Here is a 22,648-nt window from a genome sequence, read left to right as displayed (position 1 = left end):
CAAACCACAGAAGTTTTGGGATAGGGTTCTGTGGACTGCAGAAACAAAATTAGAACTGTTTGGGCCCATGGATCAACGCTATGTTTGGAGGAGGAAGAACAAGGCCTATGAAGAAAAGAACACCTTGCCTACTGTGAAGCATGGCAGGGGGTCAATCATGCTTTGGGGCTGTTTTGCTTCTGCAGGTACAGGGAAGCTTCAGCGTGTGCAAGGTACCATTAAGTTCAGTTCCAGGAGATATTGTATGACAATGTGATGCAGTCCGTCACAAACTTGAGGCTTGGGAGATGTTGGACCTTTCAACAGGACAATGATCCCAAGCATACCTCCAAGTCCATACCTCCTAGAACATGGTTGCAGATTAAAGGCTGGAACATTTTGGAGTGGCCATCACAGTCACCAGACTTAAATCCGATTGAGAACCTCTGGTGGGACTTAAAGAAAGCAGTTGCAGTGCACAAGCCTAAGAATGTGACTGAACTGGAGGCTTTTGCCCATGACGAATGGGCGAAGATACCCGTAGATCGCTGCAAGACACTTGTGTCAAGCTATGCTTCACGTTTAAAAGCCGTTATAACTGTAAAAGGATGTTGTACTAAGTACTAAGATTGAATGTCACTTGGGGGTTGAATAAAACTGATAATGATGTGAGCACAGAAAAGACATTTGTGGTTATTTCATTATAAATGTTATGTTATATTTGTCTGACCTACACGTGCCTCTTTGATTTAATTGTAAGCAGGATGACTGAATGATCAAAATTGATGTCAAACTGGCCAAAACAATCAATTTCAGTGGGGGTTGAATAATTTTGAACACAACTTTTTGTAACTAAGAAGGCAACCCTACTATTCAATTATAATGTCTGCTCTACTTTCCAGATATTTTATCTGAAGCAAACTGCTCAAGCTTTACACCTCATGCACACAGGCTCGTGAAAATAAGCAGCATTTTTTTCTGCCAGAATTTGACAGAAAAATGTTTGTAATGTGAGTTTAACGTAAATTAATTCAACTGGCCAGATTATTATTTTATTCTAGCCACTGGAATACTTTTACTTGCATACAAGCACATTTAGGCACGTTTTTCCTTCTTAAAAGCTCCTCATAGAACCTGGCTTTGGTGCGCTTTTTTTTCTGCCTGTAAACACTCCTTTTCAAATCCACCAGTAAATGTCTATGAGTGCATGGCCACACAGACTAACAAACAAGAGGTGCTTTTAAAGGCATTCTGTATAAGTGGTGTTTTTTTAAGCTCTCTGCATGAGACCTTTGACTTGCCACTAGGCTGCATTACTGTTCTTGTAATTTTAAATACTTGGTTCTTTGTTACAATGGATACAATGCATGTCAGGTATTTTTTTAAATCACTTGCATCTTTGAGAGCTGCCTGGCATGATGTGGGTGTTACTGAGACATTTGGGGGAATCCCTGTAGGCTTTATCTACTAGTGCCAGTCCACAATGTTTTCATTGATGGAAAGATTTGTTTACATTATTTCAAACAAGGTTACATTTAAAATGTTGTAAAAAATGGATTTTTGTAAAATCTTACCGTAAAATCCTTTTTTCTTAGCTCATTGACAGACGTAGTCCTCGGTGATACACCACCTTCGGGTTATGTTGCCTCCACAGGAGCAGGACTAGACAGGAAATTAAAAAGCTCTGGCCACACCCCAGGGGCAGTCCCAGAGGGTATATCCTCTCTCTCTCTGCCTCAGCAAATCAGTTATGTGAAAAAGCAGTCTTTAGAGATTTTAACCCAACTCAAAAAAACAGAGGGGCGGGGACTACGTCTGTCAATGAGCTAAGAGAAAAGGATTTTACGGTAAGATTTTACAAAAATCCATTTTTCTCTAGCGCTCATTGACAGACGTAGTCCTCGGTGATACACCACCTTCGGGACGTCCCAGAGCAGTATCACAACTGAGGGGTGGGAAAATGGAAATCAAATCCCAATCTAGAAGGCCCAACCGGTGCCAACTAGAAGTTTACAATGCTCATCCTTAATGATGAGACTCAACAAAAAAAGAGAAAACAATTTTTTTTTCTTTTTTTTTTTTTTTTTTAAACAGAAAAAAACCCTCGAGGTAGACCACCGGTCTCCTCAAATTGCGGCCTGCAAAACCTTGCGGCCAAATGAGGCATCCGCCGATGCCGTCACATCAATTTTATAGAATTTTGTAAAGGTATGTACTGACGACCAGGTGGCCGCCTTACATACCTGGACCACTGACGCCTGATGGCGAAAGGCCCAGGAAGTACTGAGCGCTCGAGTGGAGTGCGCCCTAACAGGGAACGGAGGACTCTGACCCTTAATAGAATAAGCCTGTACCACCGTTTGTCTAATCCATTTGGCAATGGTCGCGGCAGATGCAGGCAAACCCTTTGTGGGGCCATCCGTGATCACAAAAAGTGAATCCGTCTTACGGAATGATTCCGTAGCTTTCAGGTATACCCTGATTGCCCGAACCACATCTAAGGAATGCAACGCATGTTCCCGATGATGCTTGGGCTGAGGACACAAGGAAGGTAGTACAATATCTTCATTCAAATGAAAATCTGAAACCACCTTGGGAAGAAAAGATGGCTTAGGATGAAGTACTACCTTATCCCTATGAATCACTAGGTATGGGGACTGGCATGATAATGCAGCCAGTTCTGACACCCTGCGAACAGAAGTAATAGCCACCAAGAAGGCCACTTTCTGGGATAAAGTAAGCAAGGGAATCTCCCTGATGTTTTCAAAAGGAGGTTTCTGTAGAACCGACAAAACCAAATTAAGATCCCAAGGCGGTAAGGGCGCGCGGACTGGAGGAGCCAGGTGCCGCACCCCCTGGATGAAATTCCGCACCAAGGATTTGGTAGCTAAAGGCTTCTGAAAGAAGATTGCTAATGCTGAAACTTGACCCTTGATGGTGCTCAAGGCTAGCTTCTGCTCAACCCCTTGTTGCAAAAAGGCCAATATTCGAGACACCGAATAGGTACGTGGAGGAAATCCTAAAGATTCGCACCACGCAATATAAGTTTTCCATGTGTGATAATAGACTTTGCTGGAAGTCGCTTTCCTTGCTTTAATAAGGGTAGGAATGACTGAAGCTGACAAACCTCTGTCCTTCAGTACTTGGGTCTCAATGGCCAAGCCATTAAACCCAGCGACTGTAAAGCATGATGGTAAATTGGTCCTTGAGACCACAGACACTCCCTGAGACGAAGTTCCCACGGAACGTCTACGACTAACATGTCCAAGTCGGCCAGGCCGGCTTGAGGAGGCCAGTCTAGAATTTCTAGGACCACTGGCGCTGATTGGATCTGAACCAGGCGTCCCTAGAGGTATCTGGCCCCGACCATCCGAGAAAGTCTGGTCGTTTTCTGTTCCCACACATTTATCAGATACCTGATAGTTATCAGGAAAGGTGATCTTTTCTGGTTGAACCTCAGGGACCGAAGTCACCCGACTAGAGGCTACTTGGCCTATCTGGTCAACCAGATCCGATTCCTGTGAGGTATCGGGACTAATCTTAGGAAAAGGTAAAGGAAAAGATCTATTCAGGGAACGGTAATTACCGCTTCCTGTAGTACTTAAATGTTGGAAGGGAAGAATCGCACCGGTAGTAGTGGTTGATGCTCGATCTAATGTCCTGAATACCGGTGAAAACGTCCCCCCACCCTGAAACCGGGTGGGGGCGCACCTTCAGGCTGTGTACTCCTTTGCTTCGGGTTTGGCTGGGTTGGTCCTTTGCTTGTCCGACCAGCCCTTCTTGAACCCTCCTGGAGGAGTCTTGCCTTTCCCGCTAGTACCAGCCGGGCGCCCTTTATGGGCGGTAAAGAAAGGTCCTCGCTTGTTGCGAGGTCCCTTAGCTTTAGCAGCCTGTGGCAAAAAAGTGCTCTTGCCCCCAGTGGCATCCTTAATGATTTCATCTAGGTTGGCCCCAAATAGACGATTCCCCTGAAAGGGGAGATTTGTCAAGGTCTTCTTGGAACGTAGGTCAGCTGACCAGCATTTTAACCACAGCACACGTCTGAGGATCACCGCTGTCTTAGATGCATGCCCTAATAAGGGAGTAGTGTCCAAGGCTGCGTCACAGATAAACTGTAGCCCTTGTATAATCTGTTCCATCAAATCAGATGTCTCCTGGGGAATATCTTTTCCCCTAAGATCTTGGCGTACCATTTTCGCCCATTCCGTAAGTGTCTGGGAAACTAGACCAATAACAATTACTGGTCTAAAAGCTGACCCTATCAGAGAGAAGATGGTGCGGGACTCTGCTTCCATCTTTCGATCCACCGGATCCTTAAAGGACGAAGTGTCCTCCACTGGAATAACCGTGGCTTTATTCAGCCTGGAAATAGGCGGATCCACGACTGGTGGTACCGTCCATTTCTTAATGATGGATTCCTCAAACGGATAGCGTCTAGCAATACGCTTGGAAATAGTAAAGGTACGTTTAGAATGCTCCCATTCTCCTTTAATCTGATTACCGAAACATTTAGGTACAGGAAAAGCCTTCATCGTCTTGATGGGCTTATTAGTACCAAAAGGAATCTCTGTTTCAGTTGCCTCTGCCGGTAAAGCCTCAAGTTTTAAGGTTTCCTGCACTGCCACAACTAGTGCGTCCACCAATGCTTCTTCCTGAATAATAGCAGGAGAAGAAGCGTCCTCCTCACTGTCTGAGGGGGCTTTACCTGGGATAACAGCCCTTGCAGAGGAACCTGCAACTGCCATGACCACCTCTGAATCTGAGTCAGAGGTGTCAGATGGTATAGGGGTAGGCGGGGGTCGCTTCCTTGACCTCCGTCCTTGACAGGCCGCCTCCACCCGAGCCACCATAGACTCCAAAATTGCTGTAAATGACTCTATACTCTGTGCACCGGCGGGTCCCGTGGCCCCCTCGAGGGAAACAGGTGGGGGAATATGTGTGGCAGGGTCCATGATAACTCCAGTTACTTCCTGGATAATATAATTCAAAAATAAAACTTTTCTTTTTTTTTTTTTTTTTTTTCGACCCCCAGCGCCACAAAAGCCCCTTAGTGTTACCTGCTAGGGATCCCTATCGATCGAGAGAGAGAGAGAGATAGACCCCCAGGCTCACCACTTGATGCTCAGAGTTTAACTGCAACAGGTTACAGCGCTGTCTTAACAAACAGGAAGTTGCCCAGGAAGAAAGGAGGCGGCTCCGCCCCTCTGTACGCCTTCCGGCGCCTCCCCCAAGCTCCACGAGGTGTTTGGATCACCTCAAACATGGCCGCCCCCATGCTGGAGACACGAGGCTACGCCAAAATGGCGGCTCGTGCGATCCAGCAAAAAAAATGGCGGCGGCCCGTACTGAATAGCGGTGTGCTGCAGGGCACACAACACGCTCACTGCATGGGGATATGGCGTGGTTGGCTGTACCGGCCCTGGCGGACCGCATGGCCGTTCGGGAGGCCTGCTAATAGCTGGAGATCTGATTAGGAAGGCAGTCTACATGTCCGTGGCTTCTGACTGGTAGGTAGCTTATTCTTAACCCATAAGATTCCCAGAATGCCACAGATTACATCTTTAAAACATGTATACAATTAGATTGTTAGCTCCCAAACCAAGCCTCCTGGCTTTTTGCACACATAAAATCACACTCAAAGTAGGAGGATCTGTGTCATGTTGTAGGATAGAAAGGGACTCTATCTTACCATACAGAGAGGGGCCCGCGTTCACCACAAAACCCGTCAGGGGGAAAGGGGGAACATACTACTCACCATACCGGAACCAGGCGGGCACCAACTCCTGACAGTACCCCTCTCCACCGGGGCGGGAGGGCTGTCGACCGATACGGACGCCATGACTCATGGTCTTTGGCGTTTCAGCGAGCGTTTAACTCGCGTGGACAGTCCTTTAATGGGACTTTGTCGCGGCCGACCCAGCGCGGAGCTATGGCCTGCACGCGCTCGTAGGCTGAACTGGGGTGACCACCGGATCTCAACATCCAGCCCGTCGCCCAGTTCAGCTTTCTTGCTTGAAGATCTCACAGGAACACTGGAGAAAAAAGCTGTCTAAAAAAATCCTTTAAGAAAAAATTCTTGCCAGGACCTAAGATCCCAGCAAGGTATCTAGGTCCTTACTCCTAACTAGACAGAAAATAACTGATTTTCTGAGGCAGAGAGAGAGAGGATATACCCTCTGGGACTGCCCCTGGGGTGTGGCCAGAGCTTTTTAATTTCCTGTCTAGTCCTGCTCCTGTGGAGGCAACATAACCCGAAGGTGGTGTATCACCGAGGACTACGTCTGTCAATGAGCGCTAGAGAAATCTAATTTAAAAAGTAATGAAGTCTTAAAAATAGCCAAAGAAAAAAATCAATACCAATAAGCATGAACATAAATGCTAGAAAATGCATTATAAAATGAAAATACAGTATTCTTTTTGAGGTTGTGCAAGATGTTTAAACCAGTGTTTCTCAACCTTTAAATCAGCCGAGGCACCCTTTAAAATTATAGACGATCTCAAGGCACTCTTTAAAAGTATAAACCATCTCAAGGCACCCTTTAAAATTATGGACAGCCTCGAGGCACCCCATTTTAAAATGTAAAATATTATTAGCCAAGAGCTTTACACAATGCAGCAATGTCCACACGTAGGACACCCAACGCTAGATATGATTTATTCTTCCAAAGCAAATACACGTTTGCACTCTGGTACTGACTAGTATTCCAATGTTTCTCTTACCCCTATATTTCTCTCCATCAGTCAGCTAATGTTATACTATTTACCAATACATTTCTGTTGTTGTGTTAAAGCTTTCACTCATGGTCAAATAACTCTTCTTATTAACCCAAATCATATCTGAGATATATTAAATCTCAAATTATAACTTATGGGTAACACCACTGTTTGCCTTTCCAGGACTAAAGAGAATTGCCATTTTGGCAGCAAAAGTAAATGTTCTTTTGCCATATCACTATATGTACTCCAAATAGAATAACCTATATGTAATTAAAGCGGAGTTCCGGGCACAGAAAAAAATTTTCAGTGAACATACCCTCGGGACAGTCAGGGCTAGTACATTCCACAATGGCTAGCCTCTGATCTGTCCCGGTTCGCACTTACCTGCCAGAAGAAATACTCACTTATAAAATTTCTTCCACAGCGTTGCCATCTCTCTTGTGGGCAGCTGAAGCCGGCGCGATCCTCTCCTGCGTCTTCTTCCGCGTCCTCTTCTCCCAGAATGCGCCTGCACCGGCCCCTCTCGTCACTTCCGGTGCGGCACCGCATTCCTCCACAGCTTCTGGGCATGCCCAGAAGCTGTTTAGCAGGGAATGCGGCGTCGCCCCGGAAGTGACGAGCGGGGCCGGTGCCGTCGCATTGATTCCTGGGAGCGATGACGTTCAGCTCCCAGGAATCAGTGCAAGTCAGGAAGTGACGGCGGAGCCGCGGCGCAGAGGGAGGAAGTGAAGAATAGGTGAGTATATTCGATCTCCAATTATAAGGTGAGTAAAAAAAAAAAAAAAAACTGAATGAGAACAAGCGGACGGGCACAAAAAAAAAAAGATTGATTTTGTGCCCGGAACTCCGCTTTAATTAATACAAACCTATATAAGACTCCAAAATGTAGAACAATTGTCAATTCACACTTTAATGACTTATGGTCTCAAAAAACAAACTAATGTCACGTGTATGCTCAGATTATAATACTATTATTAAAACTGAATAACAAGGCTATTTGGTTACTTCTTTCTAAGCCCCGGTTCACACTTGTGCGAGTGCGGGGTTCGCATGTAATGTCGGAGCGCACTGCTCCTTCATTACATGCGATCGGCTGTGCGCTGCAAGTTTAGCCATACACTTTGTATGGCTAAATTCGCAACGCACCCGCAGCAAACACGCACAGGGACCCTTTTTGGCAGCCGCATCAGGATCGGATCGCACAGCGGTTCACACTTGTGCGATCCGATCCTGTGCGAACTGCAAGATCGCACTGCGATATGCGATCAAACTGGGGGTGTCGTTAAGATTACATTGACACCCCCAGTGTATCGCATATGCCAGTGTGAACTTCCGGGGGTGCGTGTGCGATGCGGGAACAGGCTGCGGATTCGCAGCCTTCCCGCATCGCATAAGTGTGAACCGGACCTCAATAGACATAAAAGATGATGAAAGTAATCAAGCTACAGTGCCCAGTGCTCAAAAAGCTAAACTCATCCAAGTTATTCATAGATGTGCAAAACCTAACTGCACAGAAATCTAGCGACTTAGTGGTTTGGATAACATTGGTGGATTTACAAAAAAAAAAGTTAGCTAATTACACTAAGGAACATGCAGAGAAACAGTGAGAGAGAGTAAATAAGAAAGAGAGAAAGAGTGGAAAAAGTATGCATATTTATAGGAGTAGAACAATAATATGTTTATTTTATTCATTTTGTCAAAGGTGGTAAAGTGTTTTTTTCTGTGGGAACTGTGTGTTACAAGGCAAATTAGTTGTTTCACACTTTAAACATGCATGTCTTCACTGCCAACGAAAAAAAGAAAAAGAAACATAATTGGAAAATATAGCTACTCAACCTTTTTTGTGGTTGGCTGGTGATGGTACAGTATCTCACAAAAATGAGTACACCCCTCACATTTTTGTAAATATTTTATTATATCTTTCATGTGACAACACTGAAGAAATTACACTTTGCTACAATGTAAAGTAGTGAGTATACGGCTTATTTAACAGTGCAAATTTTCTGTCCCCTCTAAAAAACTCAACAAACAGCCATTAATGTCTAAACCGCAGGCAACAACAGTGAGTACACCCCTAAGTGGAAATGTCTAAATTGGGCCCAAAGGGTCAATATTTTGTGTGGCCACCATTATTTTTCAGCACTGCCTTAACCCTCTTGGGCATGGAGGTCACCAGAGCTTTACAGGTTGCCACTGGAGTCCTCTTCCACTCCTCCAAGACGACATCATGGAGCTGGTGGATGTTAGAGACCTTGCGCTCCTCCACCTTCCATTTGAGGAGTCCCCACAGATGCTCAATAGGGTTTAGGTCTGGAGATATGCTTGGACAGTCCATCACCTTTACCCTCAGCTTCTTTAGCAAGGTAGTGGTTGTCTTGGAGGTGTGTTTGGGGTCGTTATGTTGGAATACTGCTCTGTGGCCCAGTCTCCGAAGGGAGGGGATCATGCTCTGCTTCAGTATGTCACAGTACATGTTGGCATTCATGGTTCTCTTAATGAACTGCAGCTCCTCAGTGCCGGCAGCACTCATGCAGCCCCAGACCATGACACTCCAACCACTATGCTTGACTGTAGGCAAGATTCTTGTATTTGTACTCCTCACCTGGTCGCTGCCAGACAGGCTTGGCACCATCTGAACCAAATAAGTTTATCTTGGTCTCATCAGACCACAGGGCATGGTTCCAGTAATCCATGTCCTTAGTCTGCTTGTCTTCAGCAAACTGTTTGCGGGCTTTCTTGTGCATCAACTTTAGAAGAGGCTTCCTTCTGGGACAACAGCCAGGAAGAAGAAATTGATGCAGTGTGCGGCGTATGGCCTAAGCACTGACAGGCTGAATTCCCACCCCTTCAACCTCTGCAGGTATGCTGGCAGCACTCATACATCTTTTTCCCAAAGACAACCTCTAGATATGACACTGAGCACATGCACTCAACTTCTTAGGTCGACCATGGCGAGGCCTGTTCTGAGTGGAACCTGTCCTGTTTAACCACTTTATGGTTTTGGCCACCATGCTGCAGCTCGGTTTCAGGGTCTTGGCAATCTCCTTATAGCCTAGGCCATTTTATATAGAGCAACAATTCTTTTTTTCAGATCCTCAGAGAGTTCTTTGCCATGAGGTGCCATGTTGAACTTCCAGTGACCAATATTAGAGAGTGAGAGTGATAACACCAAATTTAGCACACCTGCTCCCTCATTCAAACCTGAGACCTTGTAACACTACCGAGTCACATGACACCAGGGAGGGAAAATGGCTAATTGGGTCCAATTTGGACATGTTCACTTAGGGGTGTACTCACTTTTGTTGCCAGCAGTTTAGACATTAATGGCTATGTTGAGTTATTTTGAGGGGACAACAAATTTACACTGTTATACAAGCTGTACACTAATTACTTTACATTGTAGCAAAGTGTCATTCCTCCAGTGTTGTTACATGAAATGATATAATAAAATATTTACAAAAATGTGAGGGGTGTACTCACTTGTGTGAGATACTGTATATTTGTCTATATGTTAACAGATAATTGAATGGGCATCTGTACACAGTTTTCTTTTTGCCCCCCCACAAATACCTGGCGGGCCTGTCGATGAAGCCTCCCTTATGCAGCTTTCTGTGATAATGTTGCACTGCTCCTGAATTTAGAGCAGGTTTGCCACTCTCATGTAGGCTGGGTCTACTTGCAGTACAGTGGAATGGAAAAACATTGCAGGGAGTGTGGCTATCAGCATTATCACTGCTGGTTCACAAGTCTGTAGTGTGACCATCACCACCAGGCCACAGCCAGTCCTGCCCACTTTTTTTCTGGATTGGCAGCCCTGTTAAAATACTCCCCACTGTGAAGTGCAGTGTCTGGAAGTGGGAGTGTGTGAGACACAAATGAAAGAGGATTCCACTCATTCAGGGAAACTAAAGAAAGTTTTTTTTTTTTTTTTTTTATTTCACGAAGCTTGTGCATCACATAATTTGTACTTGTTTAGATTGTCATCTGAAGCCTTTATTGTGCTATGATAAGTAGGGAACGGGGAGTAGGAAATGTATAGTTGGTGAGGGGGGTTGGTAAAAAAAAAAACTTACTTTTTAGGTATACCACTCATCATAAGAGCTTTGTGTAGAGGTAATGCTTTCATCAGTATTCAAATCGTAGCAATTAAAGAAATAATTTTCTAAAGTGTAAAATCCTGCCATTTCATACATGATAATGAGAAACGCTATGTGCCAAAAGTTAAAATAAGCCTTTGAAAGATCTTCACTGTTTCAATGTTATTATTTTATAAAATAATTGAGAGTATAAAAGTAGATTGTAATGTCAACTAAAAGAACTTTTAAGAATACAATATTTATAGGAGTGCTGAATAAATACATGCCTAATAAAAAAACATTTCTCTAGAGCAGATCATATTTTCTACACGCATTAAATGGCAGTGTGTGGCTTCAAGGTCACCATCATAGAGCACAAGTATTAATGGTACCCCCGTCTAGAAGCAGCAGAAGGATTAATCACATGAGGATTTTACCTGGCTAAAAAATAGTGCTAGTCTTGGTGGATTCAACACCACTAAACATTATGCTGTCTTTTCCGGGATACAAGATAGATTATACTCATGCCCTTAAAAAAAAAAAAACTTTTTTGTAAGAAAAGTAGTTAACAGTATTAGTTACCCAGTAACAAATAAACCAGTCTGCATCTGACAACTGAAAATAGGTAGAAAGCTGGAGATCTACTGACAATACAGAGGCCTGCAGTGACATCTTATGGCAAATAATCCTACTGCATCTGCTCTTTTTCATATTTGTAAAACAGAAAAACCTGGGTTTTTGCCATTCTTCTACTTTTGTAGTTAAATATGAAAAATGCATTTTAGAAAACTCCAAACTGTATAAATTATAATGACATATTTTGAATAGTTTTGTTTACCTAAAGCTTATGTAAACCCAAAACAAAGAAAGAAAAATATATTGTAGTTTACAAGCCCTTGGAAGTGTTGGCTTCATTAGTTTTATTTTTCCAAGATTTGTCCCAATATTCTCACCTGGTAATCCTACAAATAACACACTTTGTGACCCTGGGTGGCTATGCTCACTCCTCCACTGCATCAATGAGGAAGCAGTGGTTGCCACCTCGGCTACACTACAACCATGTCAGCCTTTGTTCATCTCCATTAATTGGGGGTAGAGTAGATTAATAATTTACAGAAGATATTTTCTACCAAATCAGTTCACACGTGACAAGGACACCGCATGTTTGGCAAAATTAACAGCTGTTTTCTGTATTTACTGAAAATGTTATTATCCTGAAAAAAAACCAATGTAGCCTCCACGCCAAAGGGCTGGTCATCTGCAATTTATTTAAAGCTGCATTCCAGGTATGGAAATTTTTACACTGGTCCAGCTTGAATCAATGTAATTATATATACTATGTCCGACCAATCCTCCTGGAAGCTGAAAATGATGGTGTTAGGCACAGTTACTAAAGTGATCCCCACTAGCTTTCAAGTCCCATAAAGAGTGGCTGCACTGCTGCTTACTGATAAGAGGAGGTCACCTGTTCTCTGATTGGAGAAGATGACGATTGTGATGTCACTGCCTACCTCAACTAATCAGAGCATTCTTTACACTCACTGAGAAATCGCAAAGCGTTATTTGAATTGCTCCCATACTGAGTGGGCAACCTCCAGTGTTCACAATGCAGCAGGAGGGCCACTGGGCATGAGACCCAGAAGCTAGTGGAGATCAATATAGTAATGGTACTTACTACATTGATTTTCAACTCTCAGGGGAATTAGACAAGTATGGTACATGCAAAGATATATTAGTAAAATCTGGACCAATGTAACTATATAAAAATAAACATACATGGAATTCATCTTTAAATGGTTAGTTATCTTTACCAAAAAACTGTCTGTGCAGGGTAGTCTATAGAAACTGTGCAGCTTTGACTGAAATTGAATAATGCTCCTGCGTTAAGTGTAGGCCATTTACGTACTTCATGAAGCCTGACCTGAAAACTCACAGAAGGTTGCTAGAATGTTGCTAAGCGAGACCCAGCTATTACTGTTCACCTTCACCATCACAGGAGTGAGCTCTCAAGCTCTGAGCTCAGAGCTACTGCATCAGGGGAGAGAAAGAGCACGTGAGGAGGCTTGAATCACTTACTCCTGTGATGATGAAGGTGAACAGTAATAGCTGGGCCTCTCTTAGCAATGTCCAGGGAGTTTTCAGGTCACTGTATGTAAATGACCTACTCCTATAAGCAAGGGCAATATTCAGTTTTGGTCAAAGCTGCACAGTTTGTTTTTATCTACAGATATCACTTATCTGCACTTGCAGTTTTTTTTGGTAAAGATGAATTAACACTTTAATTTTCATTCTTGGGTTTATTTATCCTTATGGTTAGGTTCACACTATTGTGAATTGGATGCGGGTTTTCTTGCATCCAATTCGCATGTCAGGACATTGTGATCGGATCTATATGGAGTCGGTTCTCATATCTCCAGAGCCGCTCCAGTGCAAATTGCATAAGATTCCTGTGCATCTTCTGGTCCATTTCAGGTCCAAATTCAGCCAAAAATTCAGACTGAAATCGGATCTGAACTGGTGAATAGGGACGCACTGGACCCGTGCTGTGCGCCACTCTGTGCGGCAGTGTGAACCCAGCCTTTATGTACCCATACATGAGAGATAGGACTGCCATTTTGAGTTATCGTATATAAAATCCTGCCCTTATGCAGGTCTTACCTCTAGGGACTAATGGCAAGAAGCCAGAAAATCCTTTTCTCGAAATCTAGTAAAAAATTGCAGAGATCGCAGACTACCAAAATACACAGTACAGTTTCATGATCTGAGTGACTAGAAGAATTGGGAAAGAATCACATCATGTCTATGGGCAGGTCAATTTATACCATAAAGGGGCAGATTTCTTAGGACTCGTGCATATGGGCAGTTTGGCCTGTAAAGTGTAAAAACCAGGAGTTTTTGGGTGCCCAGAAGGCACAGGTGCAGTGCAAAGGCCCCTGGCAGCAGCCTGTCAAAATCAATGGCAGGCTGAAATAAAAAGCACTATAAGACATTCTGAACAGGATCGTATGCCTCAAACACAGAGTGTATGCATTCAATGATATGTCTCTGTAAGCCTATGGTCCAGAGTACAACTACCACACAGACCAGCAAGAAGGCACGTTCAGGCACAGTGTATTCTAACCTATCATTGACTTTGATTACGCTGCACCTGTGCCTCACCCAAATATGTGTGGTTTTTATGTTGTACAGGCCAAATTGATTATGTACATGAGTCCTTGTGAAAGCAAGAAAGAAAGCAGGCTCAAATATATGCTTTTCTTGGTTTAACAATGCTGATGAGACTCAATTTTTCTCTCTGATCTGGCAGGGGAAAATGCAGTATTTGAATGGACATAAACCTTGCTGTTTTTCTAACAATGAAAAGTGAACAACTGTCATTTAGTCACAGAAATCTTTGGTAAATCTCTATATGTGGATTTATTACCGTTTCCCTAGATGTCTACATATAACAAATTACACTTCCGAAAATGTGAAACAATTGTCAATGAGCTTTTGTAGGCTTCAAATGATTGTTGCAACCATTGATTGAACTAATTGCATGTTTACAGTACTAGGACAACATTCAGAATATACAGTGAATTGATACAATCAATTGTCTTTGGAACACTATTTCAGATATGACCCTTCAACTATAACAGCAGATGGCTCAATCTTCCAAAAGTTTTGATTTTATAATTATGTACAAAGCTTGGTGACACAATGTCCGCACAATGCCCAGCAAGGTTCATTTAAAATAAACCCGTTCCCAGATCACGCACAATTATTTATAGATTCTAAACAAACAGTAAAAGCTCTTTAAAACAAGCCCCTTTACATGTGTATCTTTAACCACTGTGAAGAACTGAATTATGATGCTCAGTTCCCGTATGGGAGACTTAAAGCACTTTTCTAGACGCACTTCAACGATCAACATGAGGATTCCTATTGTATCCTATTGTGCCGTTCACATTTAAGCATCATGCCACTTAAAGCTCAAAAAAGTCCACGAGCTTCTTTGGTGGAGAATCAAACATTTTGGATCCCTTAATGGGAGTGCCTGGAAAATACATATGACGTTTGCACCAATGCACATAAAAAAATGCCCCAAACATGCTTGAGGAAGCTCAAGTTTGAACCTAGCCTTAAAATTCACAACATAAGCACTGTGTTTTTCCATACGAGCCAATTGAGTACTGTCCTTGATAGTTTTTTAATTTGCACTAACATACAATTTTTTACGACAAGCTTTTGGGGTGCGTCCCAAACACCTCAAGCAAGATGGTTTCTATGAGAGCAAAATCTTGGCCGGCTTCCAGCTCTCTTGAAGTGGAACTAAGCCCTCCTCTCCTTTACAGCCAAAGAAGCTGCCATCTTAAACTCTCTTTCATTTGCAGCTGTCATGGTACAAGCAATTGTGACAGTTATCATTCATGGTATGCCCTAAATATAACTGTTTTAGGAAAGAATAAAATCAATGGGTTTATTTACGATTTATGTAAATACCCAGAAGACGTTATTGGAACCCTTTTTGTAACCTTTTTGCTGTGATCTTAGAGAATGAATAACTTCACATTAAAAGCAGCTAGAAAAGTGAGTAAGGGCTTGCTTTAAGTTTCTATATATAAAGAGTTTATAATTCATAGCCTGGGCACAGGTACATTTGAAAATCAACACATTGTAGGAATAGTATTTCCAGCAAAACTGTAGTTCCCAGGAACCAAATGCACAGGATTACAATTTAATAATGTTTACTGTGTAAAATAAATCTTCTGTTTATAGCAAGTGTTATTAACAAACACATAATACCATGTCTGATTATGAACAATCTAAAGCTACACATAACAGGCAGGTTGAGCTTCTGGAGATTTTTCCTTTCTTTGTAATCCAGAGTTATGGGCAAATCTGACATATATTTGTGACCTAAACAGGCAAAGGCTGTCAATATTTTATAGAAAACATAAGAAATATATAGTTGTAGAGAAGTGTAACAGGTAATTAACCTATCAACTGTCTACAATTAGTGCCAAACTATAAAAGTCTGTGACAAAAACATTATCTAGATGTTCAGATCAGGCCAACCAAGATATCACCTTTTCAGCGATGGGTAGCCCTATCTATGGTAATGACAGACAAATATGGGCTGCTCTAGCTTTTACATAACGTTTATATACCTGCCATATTATAAAGGTAACAAAAGACAGTTAAGAGTAGCATTTACTGATAGGTACGATAATCAAACATATCTTCAATGACATCCAAACTATGTACATCCAATTTAAAATTGGGAATTGCCAACTATCTTCAGAAAAATCAAAGAGCCATTTCCTGTTTGTAATCTGGGCACAGGAGCCATTTCCTGCTTGTAATCTGGGCACATATGGGAACCTTAACTGGAAGTGTATACCTTTTAAAAATAGATTCAACAAGTTTCACTTTCTTCATATTAGTTTACCCAGATATTCTGTATTGATCATTAAAATATACTCTAGATTTTTTTTAGAGACCAAATCTATTGAAAATAATATATGTATCTCTATCATCAAAGATTACAAGCACCCAGACTCATTAAATAAAAAAATAATTAGTACCAGCCAGGATCTATTACATTTACCTAAAAGTACGAAATAAAGGTGCATAAATTCTTTCTGATTAACAGTATTTCTGCCTTCTTCCTTCTCTTACTAAAGTTGAGAGGATATCTGAAAATTTCCACAAATTAAAATTTAAGTCCTAAACATCTGCACATAGCAGTCAATGACAGTACTCAGGCTGACATTCAGAAGATAGAGTACTGCATAAAGACATCCAGTAGGAATTCTATAATGATTAGTGTAAGGCAATACCACTGAACCTTCCTAAGTTGCAAAGAACCATAATGTGGAATCTATTGACCCACAGGTATTTCTTATATTTGATAAAATATGTGTTCATGAGTCCAACTTAATAAGAAAGGCTGAGAATGGCTAAGATTAGATTACCTAATAAAGTTGCTGTATTTATGTTATTTGACTAGAAATTGGAAATCAAGAAAATTCCAAGGGTCCGAAAATATTTTCAGGATTTGTACATAAAACATGCATCTCAATTCAAAGTTTTTACTTGACAGCAAGCAAAAAAAATAAAAAAATTCTCAGTTCCATTACATGAGTAGGGCACAGAACCAATTCTAGCATTTTACAGTCTGTCATCTCCAGCTGGGCCACAGATCGCTAAGTGTTTTCATTATACAAAATCTAAAATCTACCATTTATATCACAGTCACATTTATATCATAGTCATTAAATACAAGCTCTATATGAGGAAATTATAATTGACCCCATTACTCTCTAAAAAACAAAATTAACAGGTATATGTCTTCTTTATTGGGTAAAAAAAGAAAAATACATCCATTTTAAAAAAGGAAATTAGACCTTGTTAATTTATGGCCAGCTCTTCAGCAGTGTTACTACGAAAGTGGAAAACATCTTGGGAACTGTAGTTGTAAGGTTGTATGTTTTTTCTTTTATTTAGGATCCGGGATCTGGAATATCTTGGATGAAACAAATGGGCCAGATATATATATATTATACATACACACACATCTCCCACTCTACATGTTGTGAACAGCAAGCAGGGTCATTTTCTTTGCATGGCATGCTGGTAGAAAAGCAGAGGTCATATGACGCAAAGGCCTTTATAGAAGGACAAGGAGTCTATGGAGAATAACTGAGGTGCAGTGAGGAAGGTGCAGCAGATGAGACTGCAGTGCACAAGCTTTTGGAAAAGACTTGTATCTAGCTTAGATACTTCAGAAAGTGAACTAGATTGTTTTGATGTAACTTGTACCATTAAAAACCATTAGAGAATTGGGAGGGTTATATTAAGGTAAAGCACAAAACCTAGAAAAAAAAACATTAATGTTTGTCATCTATTATCTTAAACATCACTGTAGAACCTTCACGTATTATAAGCATATTGTTGTCATTACAAAAAAGTTCAAATTTTTGCTTTGTTACACCTTAGTGTTCTTGTCATTCAAGATCTGTAGAAAGGTGTGTTTAGAACATGTGTGTCAATGTCTCAATAAAACTTGAAAGGTGCACTTGTAAAAAAAAAAAAAATATATCGGTTTTAGAAAGATTTGTATACTGCCCCAGTAGTAATACCAGCATAAAAATAATATTTCTTATACATATATTACTGGGATTTAAACATGTTTAGGAATCATGGCTATAATGAAAAAGGGCCAGGGGGTCCTGCTATTACAGTATATTAAATGATATTACATTATGAGATAGATGTCTTGGGAAAATATGAAGAATTAGCAGAGTGGTAAAGCTTATTGCTTTCTATTTGTTATAAATTACGTTTTTATCTATTTAACAAGGTTCCATTGATCCTATCCTACTTTGCCAGCTTATCACGGCTTCACTAATCCTATGAGATACTAGTTTCCTCCTTAGAGTACACAACATATACTGAAAAAAAAAAAAGGCTGGGTAAAGGATGAAAAGAATACCATTTGTTTGCCACCTGTGGTGGCAGAATAACAAGGCACATCCCAGCAAACAAGCATCACAATTAAAGGAGTTGTCACTATTGAGAATACGGTTAAGGCAGCTGTCAATTAAGTCAGTTCTTTGCCTATATGATAACTGAAATATAACAAAAATATATTATGAAATCAGATATGTTTTTTGAAAACGGTGTACTTACATGTAAAATTTTTATTCAATGTCAAGTAGTGTATACGGTCACATAAAATACCCATAGCCAGATGTATACTATCTATACTCCAATAAACCGTCACAAATTGAAAACAAATTGGCATTGCTAGTAATGAATAATTTGATTATTTGATCATTTGCAAATTGATAAAGAGCACAAAGTTAAGCATGGTATAGCAAATAAAGTACATGTGTAGTTGGGTGCACAGGGTTCATTTATTTTAAGCAACAACGTGGAAAAATTGAAACCAAATGTATGCACAACCAGGAATTTTTGTTACGGCAGTTCCAAGAGCAGTGATGATGCACAAAGTACATTGACTAGGAGCAGCCAATCAGATGCCATCATTGAACAGCCTAAAAGATTATTACTGGTTATTGCACCTTACTTTTGCCTTATAAAAAAAAAAAAAAACTCAATTACATGTCTCACAAACTGTATGCGCAAAATAAACTATGAGCTACTAGCTGAGATCTTGACTTCATCGAACAATATGACAACTCTCTCATGGTGCGTTCTTGTTGACATTATGTATAAAACAGGTAGATCAGTATCTTCTATGTCGTATGTCCACATTCTAGAGATGTTTCTATTTTGCCATGTGACACACAGAGCCATGTGGTTGCCAGAAGGAAGCAACAATAAAGCTTTATGATTCACTGACAATAATGCTTTTAACTAAATGCCAGAATTGCACCATGCCCAATGGCCATTTTATTTCCATGGTGTCTAATAAAAGGGGACACTGCTGACCTTTACAAAAAAACATGTTTTAACAAAGATAACAACCTAAGGGTAGGCGAGACAAAGCATTATCTGTTAAGCTCACGCAATTCTATTCACTATACGAATGCCTTCTAATAAAATGATACGGAATGCAATTATATTTATCAACATCTATGTTTATGTTTGATAAAATATAATTCTGCAACCAATAAAAAAGGAAAATGCATTAATCTGCATTACAGTTATTAAATAACTGTGTCTGGTTTTATCATGTATAGCTATAGTTTTTAAATAAACTGTAGGGAGGAGCTCTGGTTTGCATGCATTGACACCCAATAATGATTTTATATTTCATCTCATTATTTTAAGTCTTCCCTTTATCCCCTAATATACATGACTCTAGATTGCTGAGAAACCCTAATTATAGCAGCATTCCTGCTTGTTAACATGACCAGCAATTATTCCGTGAGCAGACGTAACCAGAACAGATTCAAGACTGTTCAAACACCCCTGTGAAAGAAAGATTCACCATTCTGTCTGCACATGCAGCATCTACACACGGAGGAGAGCCCCCGTCCATCCCCCTGCAGTGCTGGGTGTCTTTCTATTAACAAATCTCCTATTCATTTATATTTTTTTCATCTCTTCTAGGGGATATTTCTCTGCTCATATCTACAATGTACCATAATTATCTTCCCAAAGCTGTGACATCTACTAATTAGTAAATCTCTAGTTAAACTAATGCACCTGGCTTTGGGGAGACAACACACACACACACACAGACACAAGATTTGTAGACTCTCACACCAGCACAATGGACAAACGTGGGGAGAAAGCAAAAGATGTTATTCATTCAGATAATTCTAACGTAGCAAGCTGTAGCATGAGGGATGGAAACAAACCTGTTTGTACATTGCAATAAACAGGAAAACGCTGAAAGCTTTAAGATCTTTAAATATAAGAACATAAATTATATAAAAAAAATCTACAAGTGAAAAAAGATGCTGATACTATATATATATATATATATATATATATATATATATATATATATACATATATATAAAATATAAATATATATATATAAAATAATGCAATGCCTGCAGGCAAGTTACCGTACCTTGCTCTCTTTGACATGTCCAGTTGAAAAATCTGAAGAATGGGAGATTTTGAGAGATTTTGACCTGTGGGACTGGCGGCGGGCAGATTCCTCCCGGGCATATTTCACGGAGCCTGTGGCTCTCACCCGCACCTTGCTGGCGCTTTGGACGCTGTTAACTCCAATCATTTCCAAAGGTGCAGTTTAGGAATTGAAGAGAACAGGTGCAGTGAACCAAGGAAAATAAGAGGTGCGAAAAGGCACTATTTCCTCCTTTGCAAACTGCTTACAATTGATGACCCCTTAAATGAACACTACTTGTACAGCTTGCAATACAGAACTGATCAGCACTTGCTTAGGATGCACCAGGCTGCTTGTGCCAGCATCTTCAAATCTACTGTTTTCATTCTGCCTGATCGTTCCAGGCATATCTCACGTCACTAGCAGTAAGTTAGAAAAAAAAAATGAAATCCAGCCTCTTCTCCACTCCCCCTCTTTTGTCTCTTACACATACACACACACACACACACACACCTAAATCTACATACAGCAAGCAGAGGCAGTTATCCAGGCAAGTAATTAATTGCTTTCCAAATAACACTACTATAACTCCTATGCTGCCAGCTCAGTTTCTGCATTCAGATATCACAAATACAGTTGCTAAGAAGACTGCCAATCTCTATTCAATCTAAAGCAGAATGGAAAGCAGGGAAGCTCTAAATTCCTTTCCACGTTATATATGATTCCAAAAGGTTAGCTGGATTAGCTGAAAATGTGACTTAATAAAAATGCACGCTGAACTGCCCCTTCACCTTTTAGATTTGCTCAATGTGCATATATGATAGGCACTTTGTTTCTCTGTATTTTAAATTATCAACCTTATACTTCCTCATATCTAGAGCTATGTAACATAATGGGACTGAGTTACAAAAACTAAAATACAGGAAAATGAAATCCATTAATGGCAACTGTCTAAAACCTAGATGCATCTTGGAAGTGAATCTTGGCTGCTATGGATAAATATCCAACGTTTTGCTCCATTTTTTTGTAACCCAGTGGCAATATATTGTGATCTGGGGTTATAAACGCAGTAGTATTGATTCTTTTTTTAAAGTGACTATGGCAGTCAGAAAGTCCATTTTAGGGCTTATTGGGCCACTTTTTTCTAGATTTTGGCACAGCCAAAATAATGCAGAACCACATGGCGCTGTCTTTTCAGCAGTGCCGCTGACTAGGCCCCATACCTTGGTCTTTGGCGTTTAATTAGTTCCTCAGACTGTCTCACACAGCTCTAATGCTGAATGGTCCCACGCCCTGGACTCTCAACATGGGATCTCTTGGCACCTGTCTGAAGCCCTCCTGTCTCCTAGCCTAAAGCCTCAAACACACTACTATCTTTTTGGTTCAGAGGGTTGATGAAAAAAAACCTGACAGCTCAGGTCGGAGCCGCTGTACTAACAATCCGATGAAATTACAGCAATCTCCCCTGGTGTTCTCTTGTGTTCTGACTGGGGGACCGCCCCCTCGCCAGTACACCCCGGTCAGAGTTCTCCCCCATTGCTTGAGAGCGCTGATTGGGAGTCCATCGGCAGACCTTTTTTGGTCAGGACCCTTCGACAGAAGCAGGACTGGCTGCTGTACACACAGGCCGAATGTCGTCTGGTTTCTATTAAACCGGCCAATCCTGTCCGACATTCACCTTGTGTGTACTAGGCTTAAGACCTCCTGGCTTTCAGGAGGAGCACACTTGTCCCCCTCAAAAGAACAGACCTGTGTTCGGGAATGTCAAAATGCAGAGAAAGCTGTAAAAACTTTTTTTTTCTGATCATAATTGGTCCTCTGGAGTCCCGCATTCTGCAGACAAGTGAACTGTGTGTCCTTTTCACAACCATTTTCACAGTGGCAGGGCCTCACACTGTCAGAGTGGGGATGGAAAAATATCTGGGGGCCCTAGTTGATGACAGACTCAGCAATAACATGCAATTAAAAGTGGTATTTACTCAAGAGATACAATTATATTTCTACCACTGTACAAAACTCTGGTTCGATCGCATCTTGAGTGAGCGAGTCCAGAGAAGGACAACACAATAACAAGGGGACCGGAGGACCTCAGTTAATTGGAATGATTACAAACATTAAACTTATTCTCCCTGTAGAAGAGACGCTTAAGAGGGGATATGATAGCAATATACAAATATCCTAATGGTGATTCCAACCCTAGGAGGAAACTATTAAGTCTCAGGTCATTCAAGACAGATGGCCACTCAAAGTTGGATGAGAAGCGGATTAACCTTAAACTGTGTAAGGGGTTCTTTACTGTTAGAGTAGTAAGGATATGGTACTGCTTTCCACAATATGTGGTTTC

The 22,648-nt window shown here is 41.1% G+C and overlaps 1 protein-coding gene across 6 annotated transcripts in view; it reads right to left on the bottom strand.

Annotated features, from left to right (window-relative positions):
• The window catches only part of PSD3 (pleckstrin and Sec7 domain containing 3), a gene marked incomplete at its 5' end in the record, with an annotated part of 867,292 nt that overhangs the window by 228,815 nt on the left and 615,829 nt on the right, over positions 1-22,648 (bottom strand). The window contains one exon of one of the 6 annotated variants that reach the window (XM_082247753.1): positions 20,305-20,710. The exons of the other annotated variants lie outside the window; for them this stretch is intronic. Within the exon in view, the coding sequence (XP_082103879.1) occupies positions 20,305-20,472 (168 nt within the window). Of the gene's footprint in view, positions 1-20,304; positions 20,711-22,648 lie in introns of those variants that run through there. 6 annotated transcript variants of the gene reach the window in all.

The sequence above is a fragment of the Pelophylax lessonae genome (genome assembly GCF_965119305.1).
Source record: "Pelophylax lessonae genome assembly, chromosome: 1".
In the NCBI taxonomy this organism is placed as follows: Eukaryota; Metazoa; Chordata; class Amphibia; order Anura; family Ranidae; genus Pelophylax; species Pelophylax lessonae.
The sequence above is the reverse complement of the archived record's forward strand: the minus strand, read 5'-3'. Positions and strand labels throughout refer to the sequence as shown.